The 20,618-nt window shown below is 40.8% G+C and overlaps 1 protein-coding gene across 1 annotated transcript; it reads left to right on the top strand.

The window, feature by feature from the left end:
* The first annotated feature begins 17,020 nt into the window (after positions 1-17,020).
* On the top strand, positions 17,021-19,531 carry LOC115685576 (F-box/LRR-repeat MAX2 homolog A). The gene has a single exon (XM_030610651.2). It carries the CDS (start codon positions 17,218-17,220, stop codon positions 19,363-19,365), a length of 2,148 nt encoding a protein of 715 aa, XP_030466511.1. The 5' UTR covers positions 17,021-17,217; the 3' UTR covers positions 19,366-19,531.
* The last annotated feature ends 1,087 nt before the right edge of the window (positions 19,532-20,618 follow it).

Below are 20,618 nucleotides of genomic sequence, written 5' to 3'. Positions count from 1 at the left end.
AATAGTGGCTCAGTTTACTATGCTTGAAAGTCCTGAGCAGAATGGTGTGGCCGAAAGGCACAATCGCACCCTTATGGAAATGGTGAAGAGTATAATTAGTAGGACAAACTTACCTAATTTTCTGTGGGGTGAAGTTTTGAAAATAGCTTTATATATTCTGAATCGTGTACCTACTAAAGCTGTCACAGTGACTCCTTTTGAGTTATAGACTGAACGTAAGCCTAGCTTAAACCATCTTAAGGTTTGAGGATGTCCTGCAGAAGTGAAGTTATATAATCCAACATTCAGTAAGTTGGATTCCAGAACCACTCGGTGTTACTTTGTATCTTACCCGGATCATTCAAACGGATATCGGTTCTATAATCTCAATGGAGGCACAAGAATTGTGAAATCACAGATAGTGAAGTTTCTGGAGTTTGATGTGGCCGAAGAAAGTAGCTGCTCACAGACTATTGAGGATAATAGTAAGGTAGGTAATGTTATATCTTTTTCTCCTCCCATACAGATAATTGTGGAGACTCCCACACTATAGACTGAACTTGTTGAGGCTCAGGATCCTGTTATTGAGACAGCTCATGATGAAGTTCCTCAAGCCCCTCAGGTGCAGGATGAGACTGTTGCTACTCCAGTTAGGAGATCCATTAGGAAGAGACAATCAGCTATACCACAGGATTATTTAGTCTATATAGGATAGTAAGACTACGATATCGATTTTGTGACTGATCCAGTAACTTATGTAGAAGCTATTTCTTGTCCTCGGTCGGAACTGTGGTTAGATGTAATGAAAGATGAAATGTAGTCTATGAGCATAATGGTGTTTGGGAACTTGCTGAATTACCTGAAGGTCACGGATCTATTGGCTGCAAATGGGTATATAAGACTAAAAGGGATTCCAAAGGAAAGATTGAGAAGTTTAAAGCCAGGCTGGTAGACAAGGATTTCACTCAGAGAGAATGAGTAGACTATAAAAGCAACTTTTTCTCCAGTCTCTTCTAAAGATTCTTTCAGAGTGATCATGATATTGGTAGCTCATTTCGATATGGAGTTACACCATATAGATGTTAAAATTGTCTTTCTCAATGAAAACCTTAATGAAGAAGTCTATATGATGCAACCCGAAGGCTTTGCGGCAGATGATTCAGGTACGCTCATATATAGACTGAAAAAGTCTATTTATGGTCTCAAGCAAGCTTCTAGACAATGGCACTTGAAGTTTCATAGTATTATCACTTCATTTGGTTTTGTTGAGAACAAAGTGGATTAGTGTATATACTACAAGGTTAGTAGGAGGAAATTCATTTTCCTTATACTCTATGTGGATCATATTCTGCTTGCGAGCAGTGACCTTAGTTTACTACATGAGACAAAGCGGATGTTGTCAAAGAACTTTGATAGAAAGGACCTTGGTGAGGCGTCTTTTGTCCTTGGCATTGAAATTCATAGGAATCGTTCTTGCCGACTATTGGATTTATCTCAGAGGACATATGTTGATCGTATCTTAAAAAGATTCAACATGCAACAATGCAAGCCAGGAATTGCTCATGTTATTAAGGGTGATAAGTTGAGTCTGTCACAGTATCCTTATTCAAATTTTGAGAAAGCCCAAATGAAGAATGTACCTTATGCTAGTGCACTTGGGAGTATTATGTATGCTCAAGTATGTACAAGACCAGATATTGCTTTTGTAACAGGACTTCTAGGCAAATATCAGTCAAATTAAGGACACGATCACTGGGTTGCTACCAAGAAGGTTTTGAGATACTTAAAGAGGGCAATAAATTTTATGCTGATTTACAAACATGTTCAGGACCTGCAGCAAGTAGGGTATTCGGATGCAGACTTTGCTGGCTGTCAAGATGACAAGAAGTCGACAACAGGGTACATCTTTCTATTAGCGAGAGGTGCAGTATCATGGAAAAGCGAGAAACAGAAATCCATTTCATCCTCTACCATACAAGCGGAGTTCGTAGCATGCTTTTCAGCCGCAACTCAGGCTATTTGGCTCCGGAACCTCATTAGAGAATTGACTGTATTTGATTTTGTGGATAGGCCCATACAATTGTATTGTGACAACAAAGCTGCGGTATTATTTGTCAACAATAACAGAGGTCTCAAGGGGTCTAAGCATGTAAAGATCAAGTTTTTGACCATAAAGGAAACGGTTCAAAATGGTGACATTACAGTAGAGCACATTTCGACAGATGATATGATTACAGATCCACTAACTAAATGCCTTCGCCCTTGTGTATTTGATCGACGTGTCATTAACATGGCTTAGCAGTATCATGGGATATTGTTAATTAGTGGAAACTGTTTAGTCTTGTGTTGCTTTTATTAAATTTGTATATGATTTTGTTACATTTTGTAATATTTGGATATGTATCAACTTTTTGTATTCAATGAGGTATTTGTGAATGTAATTTTATCACGTTGAGTACATATATATATATATATATATATATATATATATATTTGATGAAAATATCGAGGCATTGTGCAAATCTTGAGTATAGGCTAGGGGCATTTTTGGTATTAGCCTTATCGATATGTCTTGTTACACATAAGGAATAGTTAACTATAAGGGTAAGACATATGTAGGTTCGTTGGAACCATGAAGGATATTCTCTGGTGACACACTAGGTTTTGTGACACTTGAGGAGAGAGAATTTGGATTGACAAAATGGACAACACATGAAGTATCACTCATTATGAGATATTGTTCATTTACCATACTACCATATTGAATTCATATCAGTAAAGTTGAAAGTACTCGTGACCATGGAAGGCTCTGCGTGAGTACATGCAATTACCGTCATGATTCGGTGTTCGAGACTTCATGGGATCGGATTGACTATTAAGAATAATTTATAGACCAACATAAGGGTGCGTACAGAGTTCTGTTTCAATTAATACCGCCTTAGTGGGAGAATGTTAGAATTTCCTAATGTGGGCTTCATTAATTGAATTAACTAAATTAGTTTGGTCTAATAAAGGTGAGATATGTAAGTTCTTAATAAGTCTAATATGGGGCTGGCTAGTGTGGGCCGAGTACGGCCCGGCCCGTAATGAGAGGGCCCGTGGTAAAAAAAACTCTATAAATAGTGCTCAAGTCCCTCCCCTAACCTGATGATGCACAATCTGACTCACATACGGATCTAGAGAGAAATTTCTTCTCGTGAGTGGCAATCTCATTAGGCCAGTGTCCGACAAAGGGTCTAGGGGAGATGCACTTGAGTTCGTGTTCAGAAACCGTCGCCAATTCCACGTCAAGTTTGATGGATTCCAAACCAGGTACGCAAATAGATAATTTCTCCATTTACGTGTTTCAGTTTCTGTTTATGGTGATCCTGGGTGTGTCATTTTCGTGACCTACACCTCCTTCATTAAGTTTATGTCTTAGCTGCAACTTAAGGTTTTTTTGTCTTTCGGCTCGACCAAGATGAGTAAAGAGGTACATAAGAGAAAATTCTATTGAATTTACTGTCTCCTAGAACAATTATCAGACTTGCTCGATGCTTCAAAGCTTCAAGCAATCTCACCCCAGCCCCTACTCTCATGCCGTGCCCACCACCGCACGCTGCCACCATCACTGGCTTGCACATGTCGTCACCAGTGCACACGCTACTCTTCGGTCACTCGCCTCTACCGTTACAGCACGACCATCTCTCTCTCTCTCTCTCTCTCTCTCTCTCTCTCTCTCTCTCTCCATCATCGCCTTGGCTCTCGACCATCGTTCCTTATTGCCTCCAGGAGCCCGTGCCACTACAACCTCGGTGTGGGTCAAATCATGTGATGGTCTTCTTGTGGTCGCCAATGATAGCTTCATTGGAGGTGGCATCGACGACAAATGACATTTTCTTTTGTGAGCCTCGTTGCTCATCTTGGTCTAGCATTAGATAAAGTACTTTAAGTTGCAGCAAATGCATCAACTTAACGAAGGAGGGAGAGTGAGATCTTGCCAAAATGAGATTAATGAACAACGGTTAAAAAGGTGAATTTTTAATTTGAAAGGTATTTTAGTCAACTATTTACAAAGAAGTGATTTTAGCAACAAATGAGATGGAGATAAATCATGTGAAGCAAAAGGAGAAGTCCTTTCTTTAAGAATCACAATCCTTTATTTTCTTTCTCAAAATATCCCGAAGTAATAATTTTGAAAAAATTTGTATCAATGGGCAAATGCCTAGATTAATAATTTTGTTTTATCTCTTATATATTTCAATTTCGACTTTCTAACTTTTTTATAATTTTCAAACAACCATACCAAAAGAAGTTCACTCTTAAAATATTTTGTTCTCTTTCCACACGCACATGAATGTACAATCTCTTAGTATCGTGCCAATAGTTTCTATCGATTAACTGATAATTCAAATTTTTGTCGAGATGGTTTCGAACTACTTTTCTATTGTTAATTTTTGGGTTAATGTCACGAAAATTTTCAAATTGGTACACTTATAACAAATTTACCCCAAACTAATTCATCTATGACAAATTTACCCTCCATTAGTTTCCGTTAAATTTTACAGTCAAATTGCTGAGTTGGATGACCTGTGGCAGTTGACGAGTGTACCGGTTTAGTGTTTTACCCTCCGTTTGTCACGAGTGTACTAATTTGTGATTTTTGTGATATTAATCCAATTTAACGGAAACTAACGATTGGTAAATTTGTCACAAATGTATCAGTTTTGGGATTTTGGTCATCAAAAGATTAGTTTGGGGTAAATTTATCACAGGTGTACCGTTTTGGGATTTTTAGTGATCAAAATATTAATTTGGGATAAATTTATCACAGATGTATCAGTTTGGAGTTTTTCGTGGTATTAATCCTTAATTTTTTACCTACATACACGCACTGCTTGTGCACTTTTGCTGGACATGAATAACGCAAACTTTCAAATACCAGTGTCCACCCCTAAATCACTATAGACAACCGTCAAATTTAGAATATAAGTCTAAGTTAGTGAAGTGCTCGAGGGGGTAATTTTGACTTCGAGAAAAGGTAGGAGATGGAAGAAATGAATTGCTTCCATATCTCATTCACATTAATCACACAAAATGGGAAAATCTTGCACGCGCATACCACGCGGTGAAGGCTAATTTTATTGGTGAGAAGTTCAATTCCATTCATGATTTCTGGTAGAAGGACACTACAAGTGTCGAAAATTATATACGGAGCTCACTTTGGTGCCAAAAGTTGTTTTGGATCACTTCAGTGTCAATTTTTTTTAAAACAATCACTTAAGTGCAAACTCCGATCTGATTTGCCGAAAATCCGATGTTGCCTTTTTTTTATTTATTTCTGAAGCCGACGCGGGTCGTGAAAAGTCGAGTTAGCGTGTCAACAATAAAAACAACGCCATTCATTGGATTTCCCCGAATAAGAACCCTAAATCCTTAATTTGAAAGAGAACCCCAATTTGAAAACCCTAACCGGCCAATTTGAGCACATGTTTCGGTACACCCTCAAAATTACTAGTTCAATCTTGCAAATAGAGATCAGGAGCTTTTGCAGCGGCTAATTTTTTCCCTCCAAGCCGAGCCCTAGATTTTCCCTCCATGCCCTAATTTTGCCGTCGAAGCCTCAAGAGAGAAAAGATGACAAACCTGAGCAAGTGAGAGTTACGGAGACGGCAGGCAAGCGGCGCCAAGACTGCAACAATGAGCGAGCGGCAACGAGCGAGCGATGGCGAGTGAGCAACAGCAAGCAATCGAGCGAGCGACGGTCAGAACGAGGAGAGTAGTTAGTTCGTATGCAGAACAGGAAGTCAACGCCCTCATTTTCATCCACCTTCTGTGACGTTGTTTCGTTTGTTGGAGCCACGTCGGACAGAAAAACGACGTTTTTCACGTCCACATGAATTGCATTTTAAAAAATATGCTACGTCACTTTTTTAAAATTATAAAAGTCACGTACTAATTTTAGCCGGAATTTCTCCCTGTTAGCACTTAAGTGATAGTTTTTTCGCCAATTTGGTACTTAAATGATTGGGCGAAAACTTTTGATACTAAAGTTAGCGCCGTACACAACTTTTAACACTTCTAGTATCCTTCTCCCCATCATTTCCACCACATTGATGACTCCTTACTTACACACACATCGGAGACAAGCTCTCTCACAACACAAATTATGTAGGATTATCTTAAAGAGACCTCAAACATGTCCTGAAATAAAAAAAAAAATTGGATCGAGTTAAAACTTAGTAGTATTCGAGAGGGTTGGAGAAGTGATAAATGCTGATCTGCTTCCATCCTTGGAGAGAGCACGTTTCAAGTAAGGCGGACAAATTTTTGGCACGAATAACCCATTTTAACACAATCATTAGACAAACCTGAAAGTAACCCGAATTCAATACGAATTTTATGACAACCTAATTCGCATAAATATAATTTTTTTTTATCAGTCATACTCTAATTCTCCTTTCTCTTAGACTTTTACTCTGCCTCTTTGCAGAGCCTAAGAGTTGTATCCTATACCTGAAACTAAATGTCTCCACTCCACTTAATTCCCTTACCACTATGCCGCATGCCTAGTGGGCTCTATAATAATCGTTAAACAGTACAATTGCAAGTCCCGAATAAGACACATGAGCATGAATTTCCAGCTTTAGGTTTGGATTTTTATTTAGGTCTATTGTCAGCGTATAGAATGTTTTACACATCCATTGATCAAAGGATGACATGTGGATTACTTCGGTTACACAACTATCTCTAAGTTTACATATCACTGATCCAATAATGAATAGATAAAAAGTTACACATCATCGATCGAACAATCAATGTATCTATTGTCTTTTCCTTTTAGTTTTGGCAAATTCTATTCCATCGGTCGTCTCCCCTTTGTTTCGGCCCATCATCCACGGTCACTTTGGGCTTTTGTCGTGATCGTGGGCAGTATAATCTTGGTCTCGATTGCTGACCATCGGGCTGTCCAATTTTCTTTGGTTGAGTTAATATTAGCTACACATACTATGTGAGGGCATATTTGATAATTCAATTAAATGCTGAAAACTAAATATTCACTACTTAATGAGATTAGGCTTGTTTGATAATCTTAAGTATGATTGGCTTAAATTATTCAATTAAAGAGTTCACTTGCTCCGATAAGTAAGAGATAGGTTACTTAATTTGTCCAATAGAAAAATAACCAATGGTAATTAAAAATCTCATTAATATTCATAGGACCTATCAATTATGGTCCCTTTTTTTTATGTTTGGTAAGAGATTAATAATATCAAGCTATCAATTTTTAATTATCATCAAACAAAATTTTAATTCTGTCTTCAGCACTTAAGATTGTCGATACTTAAAATTGAATGCTTTTCAGCACTTAATTTTCAGTTTTACCAGACATGCCTTGAGTTTTGTTTGCACATCTAACATATCCTCCACCATTGTAGTACTATAGTTGATAGATGATGTATATATACTATGCTCTCAGCGTGAGACCAAATGAAAGGTTTTCAAGTTGGATAAATATTGACTATATAGGTCGTGTAACAAAAAATATTTTAGACATGCATATCCTTCACCGTTGACTCGCCTTGAGCAAGAGCCGCGAGCCCTCACCCAAAGGCGGCGGTTGAGGGCTCGCCCAGTCCTGCCGGCCTTAACAATTAAAAAAAGTAGAAAAGTAAAAAAGGAAAAAAAAGGAAAGAAAAGAAAAAAAAACATTTAAAAAATTAATAAAAAATTTGAAAGAATATTCAAATATTATCAACAATTGTCCACATCAGTGCCGGCCGCGCCATATAGGATCGCAGGCGTCCATGTCAGTGATTTCCGATCAAAATTGATCGGATGGACTCAATTGATAAAACGTAAAAAGGTTTATGATTCAATTGTCACAATTAAAAGGTTTAGGACTGAATTGGTAAAAGTGCAATAAGTTTAGGACTTTTTGGACAATTTTCACATACGTCGTCAATGGAAAGTTTTATTTCCACGGACGGTCTCGAAAATATGAATTTGTTCCTTCTCGTGGTAGGTAACTAGTTATGTGTACACATGTCATGATCTCGAGTCTAAGAGATTCTATCAGAATCTTATACATGACTTGGAAAAAATTATCTTATCATAATTCTCGAAGACCATCTATGTATCGTGACGAAGTAAAGTTTATTCATAGGATCAAGCTGCACCCACATGTACCGGATTTCCTTCCCTTCGTGCGCAAGTGACGATCGACACCTTCATTATCGATAGCAACATGTAACCTACAAAACATCACCCCATCACCCAAATTAGCAAATATCTACACGAACCATAAGAAGGAAATGGCCACTCTCGTCCACATCTCTCATTCAAGATTTGTTTGTGGGCACACCTTTCTTTTCCCACCTAGAAATAGCACGCACTCGTTATAAAGGAGCCTCCTCCATAGTCCCATAGCCACAACACATGGTTGGGAATGGGGCAAAAGAAAGATCTCCCAACATCATGATAAAGACAACATAAGGCTGAAATCTTGATCATGATGGGGCTGCGGCACCGCAAAGTGTCGCGAAGCCTCTCGTTTTCATCTCGATTTCGGACGCCACGTACCCTCTTCCCATCCAGTGCAAGTGACTTGGTGAACAGGCAAGCCATCCCTTATCGCTCTCCAACACGTGTGGCTTCATCGTCGTCGAGTGGAAAACTATACTTCGCGCACTAGCGGTACGGGAAAGGTACGCTATCCAGTACGAGGAGGAGGACGAAATTGAAATGAGTACCTCTTCTCTGTCCGAGCCACTTGGGAGACTGATGTCTGAGAAGGACCAAGTGGGTCAGTTTCATCTCTCAGCAAGCTTCATAATGACCATGGAATTAGGGTTTTGGACATTGGAGTAAAGAAGATGGCGAAAGAAGGGGAGTGTCAAGTATTATCCGGCAGAAGTCGAAGGTTTCTGGTTTAGATTAGAGAGGGGATTCATTAGTTAATAGAGGGTAAAACGTTTGGAAAGTGGAGTCATCTGTAACTTAGCCTAATGAACCTTTCTTAATGGAGAAAACCTTGTATTACTTAGGAACATAATGTTTCCATTATTTGGTCGACTTATAATGTCCTAGAAAGTACATGGAAAAGTAGGTAAGTCGCTCAAACTAAGATTGACAATGTCATATAAAAGTCATTGGTCAATTTAAGATGTCAGTAAATAAGGTAAATAAAATATGGCAACTCATTAGAGTTGAATAATTTTAAAATACTAAATCATTGGTAAGTAACTCATATGAGAGTTGGTAACCCAAAATTATTTAGTAACTTATTAGGGAAAGAGTTGGTAAAGTCACTATTGATCATGAAAGACTTGATAACTTTAAGGTGTAACTATGCAAGCAAAATAAAATTTGGTACCCTACAAAAAAATCAAAAGTATGTTGGTAAGTAACTTAAATTAGGTTGGTAGTTCACTACATGAGTTAGTATGTGTTAAAAAATTGATAAGTTATGCAAATAAAAATTGGAAAGTTAGTATGGCAGTTGGTAACTTGCGAACCTTCAAACAAATTTTATAAATTCCTAACTGTTTTGAGGGTAATAGAGGCAATTAAGAAAATATCACTAATTGTGGGACTTGTATGCTAAGAAAACTTGAAGTCTAAGGCACCCTAAGACCAACTTTTCCTCAAGGTAAATAAGAAAGGATCTACCAAACACCCAAAATTTTTCTCCAGAGGGTGCAGAAGCCCAAAGTTCATTGGGAAAGCGGTGCCCAAACCGAGCCGATGCGAAGTAAAAGTCAGATTTTCGATGGCCAAGAGCACGAGAAAATGAAAAAGATCGAAGGCAATCGATGGCGACATAAAGATCTGCGAAACTAGGCATGGATAAAAGGGCGCCATGTGGCTGGAGGGCAATGCATAGGCATCGCTGTCTAATCCCAATCGACAAATGGATGATTATGAAGGTCATCTCAAGACAGAAAAAAGAAAGGAAAGAAAGAGAGAGAGAAATTGAATCACGTGCGATCCCATCAATCAAACATCACAAGCAATTCCAAAGCAACCTGGGCCCTGGAGAACCTCATCCGAAGAGAATCCATCCATCCCTCCCTCCAGCACCTTGGATAAGATAAGAGAAAAGATTGCTCTTTAACTACCCAATTACCATTGATCACGTCTTGTCCTTCGATCCTAATCAGATTTCAATTTGTGCCCCTCGACGAGAGATCAGGATTTGCGGGGGCTCTATGTGACTTAATTAGCGTGTGGAGACAAGGCACGAAATAATTATTTTGACTTTGTGCCACCGTGAGACTTAAGCAAGATTTTAAAATGTTTTATCTTGGTCATTGTTCGAACCTCGAAATTATCGTAACGTAAAACTTTCATAAGGTCTTCCCAATTTCTAGGAAAGACAAAGATATACGAAGAATTTGGGCCGCGAGACATACAGGCACTAGGACGTTAAAATAATAAACGCATTCATGATAACCCCTCGACGAGATCGAGACGAGTCGCGGAAGCCATCGTAGAAGTTTCAGCTTTATTTTTTTGATGATGTTATCTCTTAACCAAATACTAAAAATTCAAGAAGAGTTCCTGATTTGATTAGCGTGCGAAGACAAAGCGCGAAATAATCATTTTGACTTTGTACAACAGAGACTTCATTGGTATGTAGCGACGGATAAGTCTCCAACATAAATATCCGAGAGGGCTTTCTATTTCCAATCTGCTATACTCTTGTCTGCTAAGAGAAAGGAAGAACAGAAAGAGGAGAAACGAAAGAAAATGATGATAAATTTTGAGAGGGAGAATGGTAATGCCCCTTACTATTTCAGATTAATGTTTTTTCCTCTGAAACAGTCGCGAAGATAATTGCACGGGTGATGGCATGCGATTTCATTTTCGTCAACCCTAGAGTCGTCGCCGGGAAATCGAGGAAACTTTAAATAGATTCTCGAAGTTGAGGAGGTACAAATTGAGGGTAGCGAAAAATCACGGGTTTTAAAATGAGATGAGCCCTAGACCATAGAGGGCAAAACATAAAACGCGAAAGAATAAGGATTTTAAAACAAGATGAGCCCTAGATTACAGAGGGCAAAACACAAAAAAAGACATAATTGTCATTTTGGTCCTTTAATCTGGACTAATTCTCCATTTGCCAACAGCAGACAATCACATAAGTTGGCAATGAGAAGTTCATGACATTAGCTCTGGAGGTACGAATTGAAACGCGTGTGTTGCTTGCAAAGCGAACAATCACGGGAAAAATGTGGCGGAGTTTCTGTTCATGTGGTCTCCATGCTTTCACCTCATTAGTCAGCAGCCACAATGATACACCGACCTTAGTTTAATATGCTAAACAAAAACCAGAACGACACCGACCTTTAGTCCTAATACATTAAACGAATATGTAGATCTCTTTTGGGATTTCTTCCTTTCATGAATTATTGGTGATGACAAAGATATCGGCTCCCTTTTTCAAAAAATAATGACAAAAGCATCGTTTTGAGAAAAATGTTGCCTACAGTCATAGTAAAAGCTGGCTTCGAAACTAGGGTTACGTAAACTTCGAGGAAAACAACGCATATGATGATTGTTTTTTAATCTGGGTTTTAGGGTTTTGGCTTAGGCAACGAATCGTAGTAGCATTGGAATAAGTACCCCTAGGAAACGAAAAATTGAAGTCAAGCTTAGATATATACTAGGGATAATAACATAAATGATTTATAAACTTTGATCAATATGTAATGCGATCTCTAAATTTTAACCCAATATGTAATGTGGTCCCCGAACTTTAACCCAACATACAATGTCGTCCATGAACTTTTAATTTGTTCAATGTAGTCCCTAAACTTTTTATATATGTTCAAGTTAGTCCCTGGACTATATGAAAATATTCAATGATATTTTTCAATTAATTCAAATTCAGAAACAACATTGAACATTTCCGTATAGTCCAGAGATTAAATTAAATATATATAAAAAATTCAGAAACCACATTAAACAATTGAAAGTTTATCACATTAAATAATTGAAAGTTTATGTACCACATTACATATTGAGTCAAAATTTATTGACAATTTATGTTATTTTTTTTATATATGAGCCTAAAAAGCTGTCACTATTGAATCACCATTAATGCCTCGTAAGAAAAAAAGGTGAATAGCCTCTTTCCACTCGATTTTCCAAACTTCGAAGGTCCATTCTTGTGGGCTGCATGCGAAATACATGCTGTGAAAAGATCGAAGATTCAATGTTATCTTGATTATGAATGGGGTGGACGATCATTTGGCACGAGCCATTGACTTCGTTGAGAGCATTTGATTGATGTGTTTTTGTCACTAACGAAGCATCTCTCGTGCCCATCAAAGAAGTCGAATTTCCCACATCTCTCTCCCCCCGATTTCACTTGAGATAAGCACAAAGCTTATCTCAAACTCAATGGACCCCTTACCCGTTCATTTTCAAGTCCCGTCTACGATTACGACATGACTACTCATCATGAGGGGAGTGTTTCGCGATTTCGAGACTTATTTCTATTCGGTCGAATTTTTCTATCATTTAGAAAAAAGAGCGACGACAGTCATTAGGGTACTCTCTAGATTCTATTGGTGCAGTGAATAATGTGTGGCATTCCGATGCATAGATAGATTTCGCATGGAAGGGTCTCTCGAGAATTCCAATCAAGTTATATAAAATTAGAATCAAACCGCATACCGAAAGCCCCTCGAAATCGGCGAGTCAGGCTAAAATTCGACACCAAATTCCGTTCGCGAATTCGGATACAACCAAAGGCGATCCTTCTTCTTAGGGGCATCTAGGCAGCTCAGATTAAAAAAAAGAAGAAGGAGGAGGAGGAGAGCTGTTACGGCTCAATTCGATCAGTCGAGCACTCTGATATATATTCGGATATCTCCTCCCGTTAAAATACTATTTAAAAAATTGAGACGGTTTTTGATATGCAAAAGCAACTTGGGCATTTTCGTGGGGGAGGGGAAAGTATATTATTCTCTTTGATTTGGGAATGAGGTCCAGACATTAGTGGAAAAGTCCAACAAGTTGAGCTATATCCATAACTCTTTAGACAGAATAATAAAACATTAAACAACAAAAAAGAAGAAGAAGAAGAAGATGAAGATGAAGAGAAAGATTCCGATTTAAGACGAGCACTATCATGTTTGTCCAGATACCCGATCCAATGCGTCTATTCTGTTCCTGGGTTTGGATGAGTCTGAGACAACGATATGTCCATTCACTCCCATGTCCGAACACAATGATAGAGACCCACAATTTCCCCTTCATTGTTTCATTCATTTTATCATCGATTTTATGTTTTTTTTTTCTTTCGGCAAAAGAAAACCGCTTGAAAATTGCCTGTGCACATTTACAGCGAAAAATCGCGGGAATTCATGCTGCGTTCTGCGCTTTTTTTTTTCTTTCACTGGAAAAAGAAATTTCGAAGAATGGTGTTTCTTTTAATTGTTGGAATTTTCGCGATTCCAATCTACCCCGAATTGTAGAGAATCCGAACTATTTACGACTCTTTTTTTGCCCTTTTTTTGTGGCTTTTTATGCAAAAAGTGAGTGGGGGATGGATCTGATCGATTATCTGATTAGCATCATGTGTGCATCCACTAAGGTCAAGTTCTTTGAGTAGAGCAGGAATTTGTGATCCTGGTATAATGTGAGTTTAGATACTTCCAATCAAGTGCTTTTTGATGGTATAAAAATTACTCGGAAGTGAGTTTAAATGAGGAATTTTTTAAGTTTGGTTAGAATTTGATTTTCTCGAATGACATGGCGGCTTATGCAGCAGCAGCAGCCCAGGTACAGTTGAGAAGGCATTTCCTTAATTGAAACTATCTCGTTGCAAAGTGGTGAGAAGTGGCGAATTGTTTTTTTTTTTTTTGGATAGAATTAAACTTTTCATTTCAAACAAAACATTACAAATTGGGTGATGTACATACAGTAGAACGATAGATAGAAAAAGAATCTACTAATACAATATTGTAAACTCTAGGCGGGAGATCGCAGAAAAGAAAAGAGGATGCAATCCTCTTTTTTATTAAAAGCCCAATTTGCAAGTGCATGAGCAGCTCCATTATTGGATCTACTGTGTTGAAATAAAAAGCGAGAATTTGCAACAGAAGGCTGAATAGTCCAAAGGGCAAAGATATTTTGTTAGATGGCATCAATTAAGACCTATTGCAAAGTGGTGATATTGTTACACATGCGAAAGACAATTATATAACCGAAAGAGTTTTGGTCTTTCCAACTTGGTGGATTGGGGGATACGGCGAAGGACATTTACAAAATGTATGTGATTTGCAACCATGTTCTTTTGAGTATGGAAAAATGTTCCTTTTTCCAAAAAGCATACTTTTATTGTTTCAATTATGTTGTTATGAAATATGGACAAAAAGGTAAATGTTGTGCCATTATCCTCAACATTATAATACTATTATAAGGGGTCAAAGGGTGATAAATTGCTCCATCTTTTTTATTGAAATTTAGAACACGCTGGGGATTAGTTGAGTGCTTAAACAGTTTCGGACTACTAATTGATTTATATTGCACAACATCGAAAACTGAACCTAATTAGGCATTTTAGAACATTCATCGTGTTTATAACCGGGAGCATGCACAATTTGTCTCCACAGATATTCAACATACCTTCTCTTCACATATCATGCATAAGCTCTTAAGGAACTCGTAAACCTTTGTTACGTGTTTCTATTATCTCATTTCGAGAATGTGAAAGGGAGTTCAAAACTTAACATGTTTGATAGAATCCACCTTGTAGTTTATGATATCTTATTTTGAATTTATCTAGCCATGTCAGTTCGATAGGTTCCATTCAATTATAATGTAAGCCAGGCAGATATCTATGCGATGCGGGCTCAAAATGTTTCATAGATAATTGAAGACACAAGATGACTTTTGTAAAAAAAAAGAAGAGAATTTCTATGTGTAAAAATACCTTCATTTTCGAAATAGCTAAACTAGAATCTATGATGTATGGACTGCACAGCTAAATTTTAATCCTTCTACACCTTTTGTACAGTAAGTATTAATCCAATTTATAGCAATATCACATGTACCAAGCCATGACTAACGCTATAAAGACGGGAAAATTGTTAAAAAAAGTCCTAAACTTATTGCATTTGTGTCAATTAGTCCTAAACCTTTTTATATTTATGCTAATTTAGTCTATCTGACCAATTTTGGCCGACTGATGCTTACGTGGCAATTTTTAAAAATATTTTTAAAAAAATTTATTAATTTTTTTCATTTTTTTTTTTGCCCTTCTTCCCTCTGGCCTTATTGACCAACCCTCCCCGGCTTTCGGCGAAGCTTGCCCCCATTGGCCACCGACAAGGGCAAGCCTCGCCTTGGCTGGGCGAGGCTTAAACTCGCCTCGTCGTTGGGGGGTGAAGCTCGAACTCGCCTCGTTGCTAGGGGCGAGGTCTAGCCTCACCTAGCCAAGGTGAGGCGAACCTCGTCGTTGCTGGGTTTTTCCTCACCCAGTGATAGTAAGGTCGGCCTCGCCTTGGCTAGGTAAGGCTCGAACTCATCTTGTTGCCGGGGGGCGAGGTCCAACCTCACCTGGCCAAGGCTAGGTGGACCTCACCGTCATTGGGTTTTCCCTCACCAAGCAACAGTGAGGTCAGCCTTGCCTTGGAAAACCCAGCGACGGCGAGGCTCGACCAGCCAGTGGTGGGTGAGGCTCACCCTTACTAGTGGCCAGCGAGGCCGACCTCATCAGCTAGAGGGAAGAAGGGCAGAAAAAAAAAGAAAGAAAATTAAAAATAAGTAATAAAAAATTCGAAAAAAAAATTAAAATATTAAAAAAATTTCCACGTCATCGTTGGTCGGACGGCCAGTGCCGATTGGCGTTCACGTCAGCGCCAGCCAGCCAAAATTGGACGGATAGACTGAATTGGTATAAATGCAAAATGTTTAGGATTGAATTAACAAAATTGAAAAGTTTACGATTGTATTGGCAAAAATGCAATAGGTTTAAAACTTTTTGGATAATTTTCCTCCGTAAAAGACATTGAAGAGTAATGCCTTCTTAAACTCTCCTTACATAACGCAATGGAACTCAATATAGCTCATGCATGTTTAAGTAAATAATTGGGTCGTCAAAACCTAAAAGCCATAGCTGTTTAATCCACCCTCATTTATTTAATCCCAGCCTTAATCAACCCGAACCCGATTGATTTACCCCTGGTTTTATCTTTATTATTAGGTGTGAGCGGTTCCAAGTTCTTTACATGTTCCAATTGGAATCTACCCTCGGGTATATGTTCCTCATTTTTTGGAACCTGAAACCTACCCTGTTACAGGTTTCAGGGTAGGTTTCAAGGTCTAAGAGGTTCTTTTTTATTTATTTCATTTTTAGTTAAACAAAATAAAAATGAACGCAACACTACTAAATAAACTTATTATTCACCAAAGAGAATACAAAAGATTAGTTTTCATTGCATTACGATTCAAATAAATACAATTAAAATGAGAAGTCATTGTGTAAATCGATACTAGGGGTGAGTGGTTCCATGTTCCGTATAGGTTCCATCTGGAACCTACCCTATCACAGGTTCCAGCTTGATTCAAGGGTCTACATAGGTTTCACTTGTATTATTAATTGAATAATTATAGTGAATCATCACCTTTAATGACCACTACTTGCTGCTATGATCCACTGACCATAACTTATATGAAAACATTAACAAGTCATGAAATGAAAGTTCAGACCAGTGGTTCCAGATAATACACTCATCATCTAACGCCATGAAACACCACAGGATCATGCGAAGACTTAGACTAAGAAAAAACATAAAAAACTTGTTTAGATTTCAGGTTTCACTTACCTAAAATCTGAAACCTTTCCATCTAAATAAGTTTTTCAATTTTTGAAACTTGAAACTTGAGACCTATAAATTCTCACGCATCAGATTTTCAAATTACAAATTTTTCTCTGAAACCATACTAATGCCTCCTTGTTATCCTCAACCCTCCTCATCATCTTCTCTGTACATTGCATGTACCCTCCCCCAGCCTCCTTCCCGTACCTTCCCCCCCGCCATCCTCCCCCACGCGCTCCCGCTCGCGCGTGCATCTCAAGCTCCCCCTTAACCTCATATCGCGCGTGGGTCTCCTCTCCATTTCACTTCGACAGCCCCCGCTTAGCCCACCCCCCGCCCATCTCGCCGTTCCCCCCTCTCTCTCTCTCTCTCCCTCCCTCCCCTCCGCCCGCCGCCAGACCGCCGCCGCCGCCGCCACCGCGAGATGGCGACGAGCCGCTGCTACGCCACCGAAATCGGCGACCTCCCCGACGCCATCCTGTCGAACATCTTCACCCTCGTGACCGACACGCGCGCCCGCAACGCCCTCTCCCTCGTCTGCCGCAAGTACCTCGCCCTGGAGCGGGCCACCCGCGCCGCCCTCGCCCTCCGCGGCAACGTCCGCGACCTCCACCGGATACCCACCGGCTTCCGCCGCGTCGAGCGCCTCGACCTCTCCCTCCTCTCCCCCTGGGGCCACGACCTCGCCTCCTCCGTCCCCGACCCTTTCCTCCTCGCCCACCGCCTCCGCCTCGCCTTCCCCTCCGTCACCTCCCTCACCGTCTACGCCCGGTCCCCGGCCACCCTCCAGGTGCTCCTCCCTCAGTGGCCGCGCCTCCGCCGCGTCGTGCTCGTGCGCTGGCACCAGCGTCCCCCGCAGTCGCCGCTCGGCGCCGACTTCGCCACGCTCTTCGAGCATTGCCGGTCCCTCTCCGCGCTCGACCTCTCGAGCTTCTACTACTACACCGAGGACCTCCCCCCGGCCCTCCAGGGTTATCCCTCCGTCGCCTCCTCCCTCACGAGGCTGGATCTCTTGACCACGTCCTTCAGCGAGGGGTTCAAGACGGAGGAGATTCGCGTGATCGCCGCCGCCTGCGGCAACCTGCGGGAGCTCCTCGTCGCGTGCACCTTTGATCCCAGGTACTTCGGGTTCGTCGGCGATCAGGCTTTGCTCGATATAGCTGCCAATTGTCCCAAATTGACCCTGCTTCACTTGGCCGATACTTCTTCGCTGTCGAATCTGAGAGGCGATCCGGAGGACGATGGGCTCACTTCGGAGGATGCGGGGATCACGCGGGCCGCGCTGGTGGAGGTGTTCTCGAAACTTAGCTTGCTTGAGGATTTGGTGTTAGATGTTTGTAGAAATGTCAGAGAGAGCGGGTTTGCTCTGGAAGTGTTGAGTTCCAAATGCAAGAACTTGAGGGTGCTCAAGCTGGGGCAATTTCATGGGCTTGTGATGGCAATTGAATCTCAGTTAGATGGGTTGGCACTCTGCCAAGGTCTCACGTCTTTGTCGATCAAGAACGCGGCGGATTTGACGGACATGGGGTTGATCGAGATCGCGAGAGGGTGTTCGAAGCTGAGGAAATTCGAAATTCAGGGTTGCAAGAATGTTTCCTGGAAGGGTATGAGGTTGTTTGTCAGTTTGCTTTGCCGGACTCTGCTTGATGTCAGGATTTCTTGTTGCAAGAATCTAGACGCTGCAGCATCTTTGCGTGCCGTGGAACCGATTCGTGATCGGATCCAGCGGCTCCACATTGATTGTGTGTGGGATGGATTGGAAGAATGGGAGAGACGAGAGGAAGCTTGTCATGGTTTCGATCTGAATGAAGTGGCCGAGCCTAGTGTGCCAAGCCAGAACAACAAAATCATGCACTTTCTTGATGGTAGCACCGACTGCGAGGATGCAGGCCGGAACAAGAGATGCAAATATACTCTTGATAGCCAATACTCCAATGCCGTCAGCAACGGCAATGGATTCTTGTGCAATAGCTGGGAAAGATTACAATACCTCTCGCTTTGGATTGCAGTTGGTGACCTCTTGACACCGCTTCCAATGGCCGGTCTCGAGGATTGTCCCAATTTGGAGGAGATCCGCATAAAAGTGGAGGGAGATTGCAGGGGGAAGCCAAAGCCAGCGGTTCCCGCATTTGGGTTGAGTATGCTTTCCCGTTACCCAGTACTTTCGAAGATGCAGTTGGATTGTGGTGATGCCATAGGTTATGTATTAACAGCACCGTCAGGGCAAATGGATCTGAGCTTGTGGGAGAGATTCTTCTTGAACGGGATTGGGAATCTTAGCCTTAACGAGCTGGATTACTGGCCTCCCCAAGATCGGGACGTCAACCAGAGGAGCTTGTCGCTGCCTGCGGCCGGTTTACTTGGACAGTGTCTTACATTGAGGAAGCTCTTCATTCACGGAACGGCACACGAGCATTTCATGAATTTTCTGCTGAAGGTACCGAATCTTAGGGATGTACAGCTGAGAGAAGATTACTATCCGGCACCCGAGAACGACATGAGTACAGAGATGAGAGTGGATTCATGCAGTCGCTTCGAAGATGCATTGAACAGGCGGTACATACTAGATTGAGGTAACATGGTTCGGTCATGCGTCTTGGTTGTGAAGAGCATGACCGCAAGAAGTCCTGAAAGTTTTTTGCGGGACCAATTTTGTTGTATATTTTGCTCGGTCTTGTCTGATTTCTACAATGTTCACTTACCGAATGAAATTACCCTGATCATGCTTTTTTTGACTACTGATGGGAATTTCTCTTGATGTGGTAGAGCAAAGTGAGTCTGGTTCGTTATAGACATTCATATTAACCATTTCATGTCATCCTGGTGATTCTGCCATAGAATCTGAAATTGTGAAGAAGGAGGTGAGCTCGTAACGAAACTGAGACATCAAATGGATTTGATCCACTGACTGGAATTACACGAATCGGAGTCCCATTAGGTATTTGTGCTAGTGCAATTACATGTATGCAGTAGCTACTAAATAGGATCGCCTTCCTTTCTTAATCCTTGTGCAGCTCCCCTTGGGGTTTCTTTCCACTTCCCACTGATGGTCTTGGATGGACCTTCGTTACCCGACTTCTCTTGGTTCCTCCCCGCGTTTCCCTTCGATCTTTCGTTTGAAAGAGCTGGGCTTGGAGAAGTCTACAAAAGATCCGGCCACGGCGATGGCCTTGGAAATATCTTGAACACCTTCGCTATCCCCGAGATGGGGGATATCGTGCCTAAGCTCAGTGAACTCCTTGACATACTCCCGAACCGTTCCTGTTTGTGTGAGCCCATGAAACTTACCACGGGCCTTGTCCTTGGCGAAGTCAGTGAAGAATTGTTCCCGAAATTCCTTAATGAAATCATCCCTAGTGTTGATGGGATTGGCACCTCGCTTCATCTCATCGCAACACCACCATAGCGTAGCAACATTGTTAAAAACATGGAAGCGATTGTTACCTTGGCGTTCTCATTAGTATTGCTCCATGCTCCAAATAAAGTTGTGCGCCTTGTTAGCGGACTGGTAGCCCTTGAAATCCTTGGCCTCGACCTTGGCACACCCACCTTGCGTGCTGCTTGAACGTTTCCCACACCATTCACAATGCGTGACTTGCGCAAGGCTAGTTCAGTTTTGAGTTCTCGAACTTCTAATTTCAATGCCTCAAGGCTAGTTCAGTTTTGAGTTCTCGAACTTCTAATTTCAATGCCTCTTACTGCAACTTCGAGGTTTCATTCTTCTCTTTCAAGGGGACCGTGACTTGATTCATGGCACTCGAGAACTCATCACGGACGGTCTCTTTCACATCGTCGATCTGCTCCTTCATTTTCTCTAAGTCGATC

This window comes from Syzygium oleosum, unplaced genomic scaffold (genome assembly GCF_021117445.2).
Source record: "Syzygium oleosum isolate NSW1041296 unplaced genomic scaffold, Sole_v2.1 Sole_v2.10, whole genome shotgun sequence".
NCBI lineage: Eukaryota > Viridiplantae > Streptophyta > Magnoliopsida > Myrtales > Myrtaceae > Syzygium > Syzygium oleosum.
This window is presented reverse-complemented; position numbering and strand designations above follow the sequence as displayed.

Coding starts and splice junctions, on each gene's coding strand:
- LOC115685576 (XM_030610651.2), top strand. CDS start 17,218: ATGGCGACGAGCCGCTGCTACGCCACCGAAATCGGCGACCTCCCCGAC.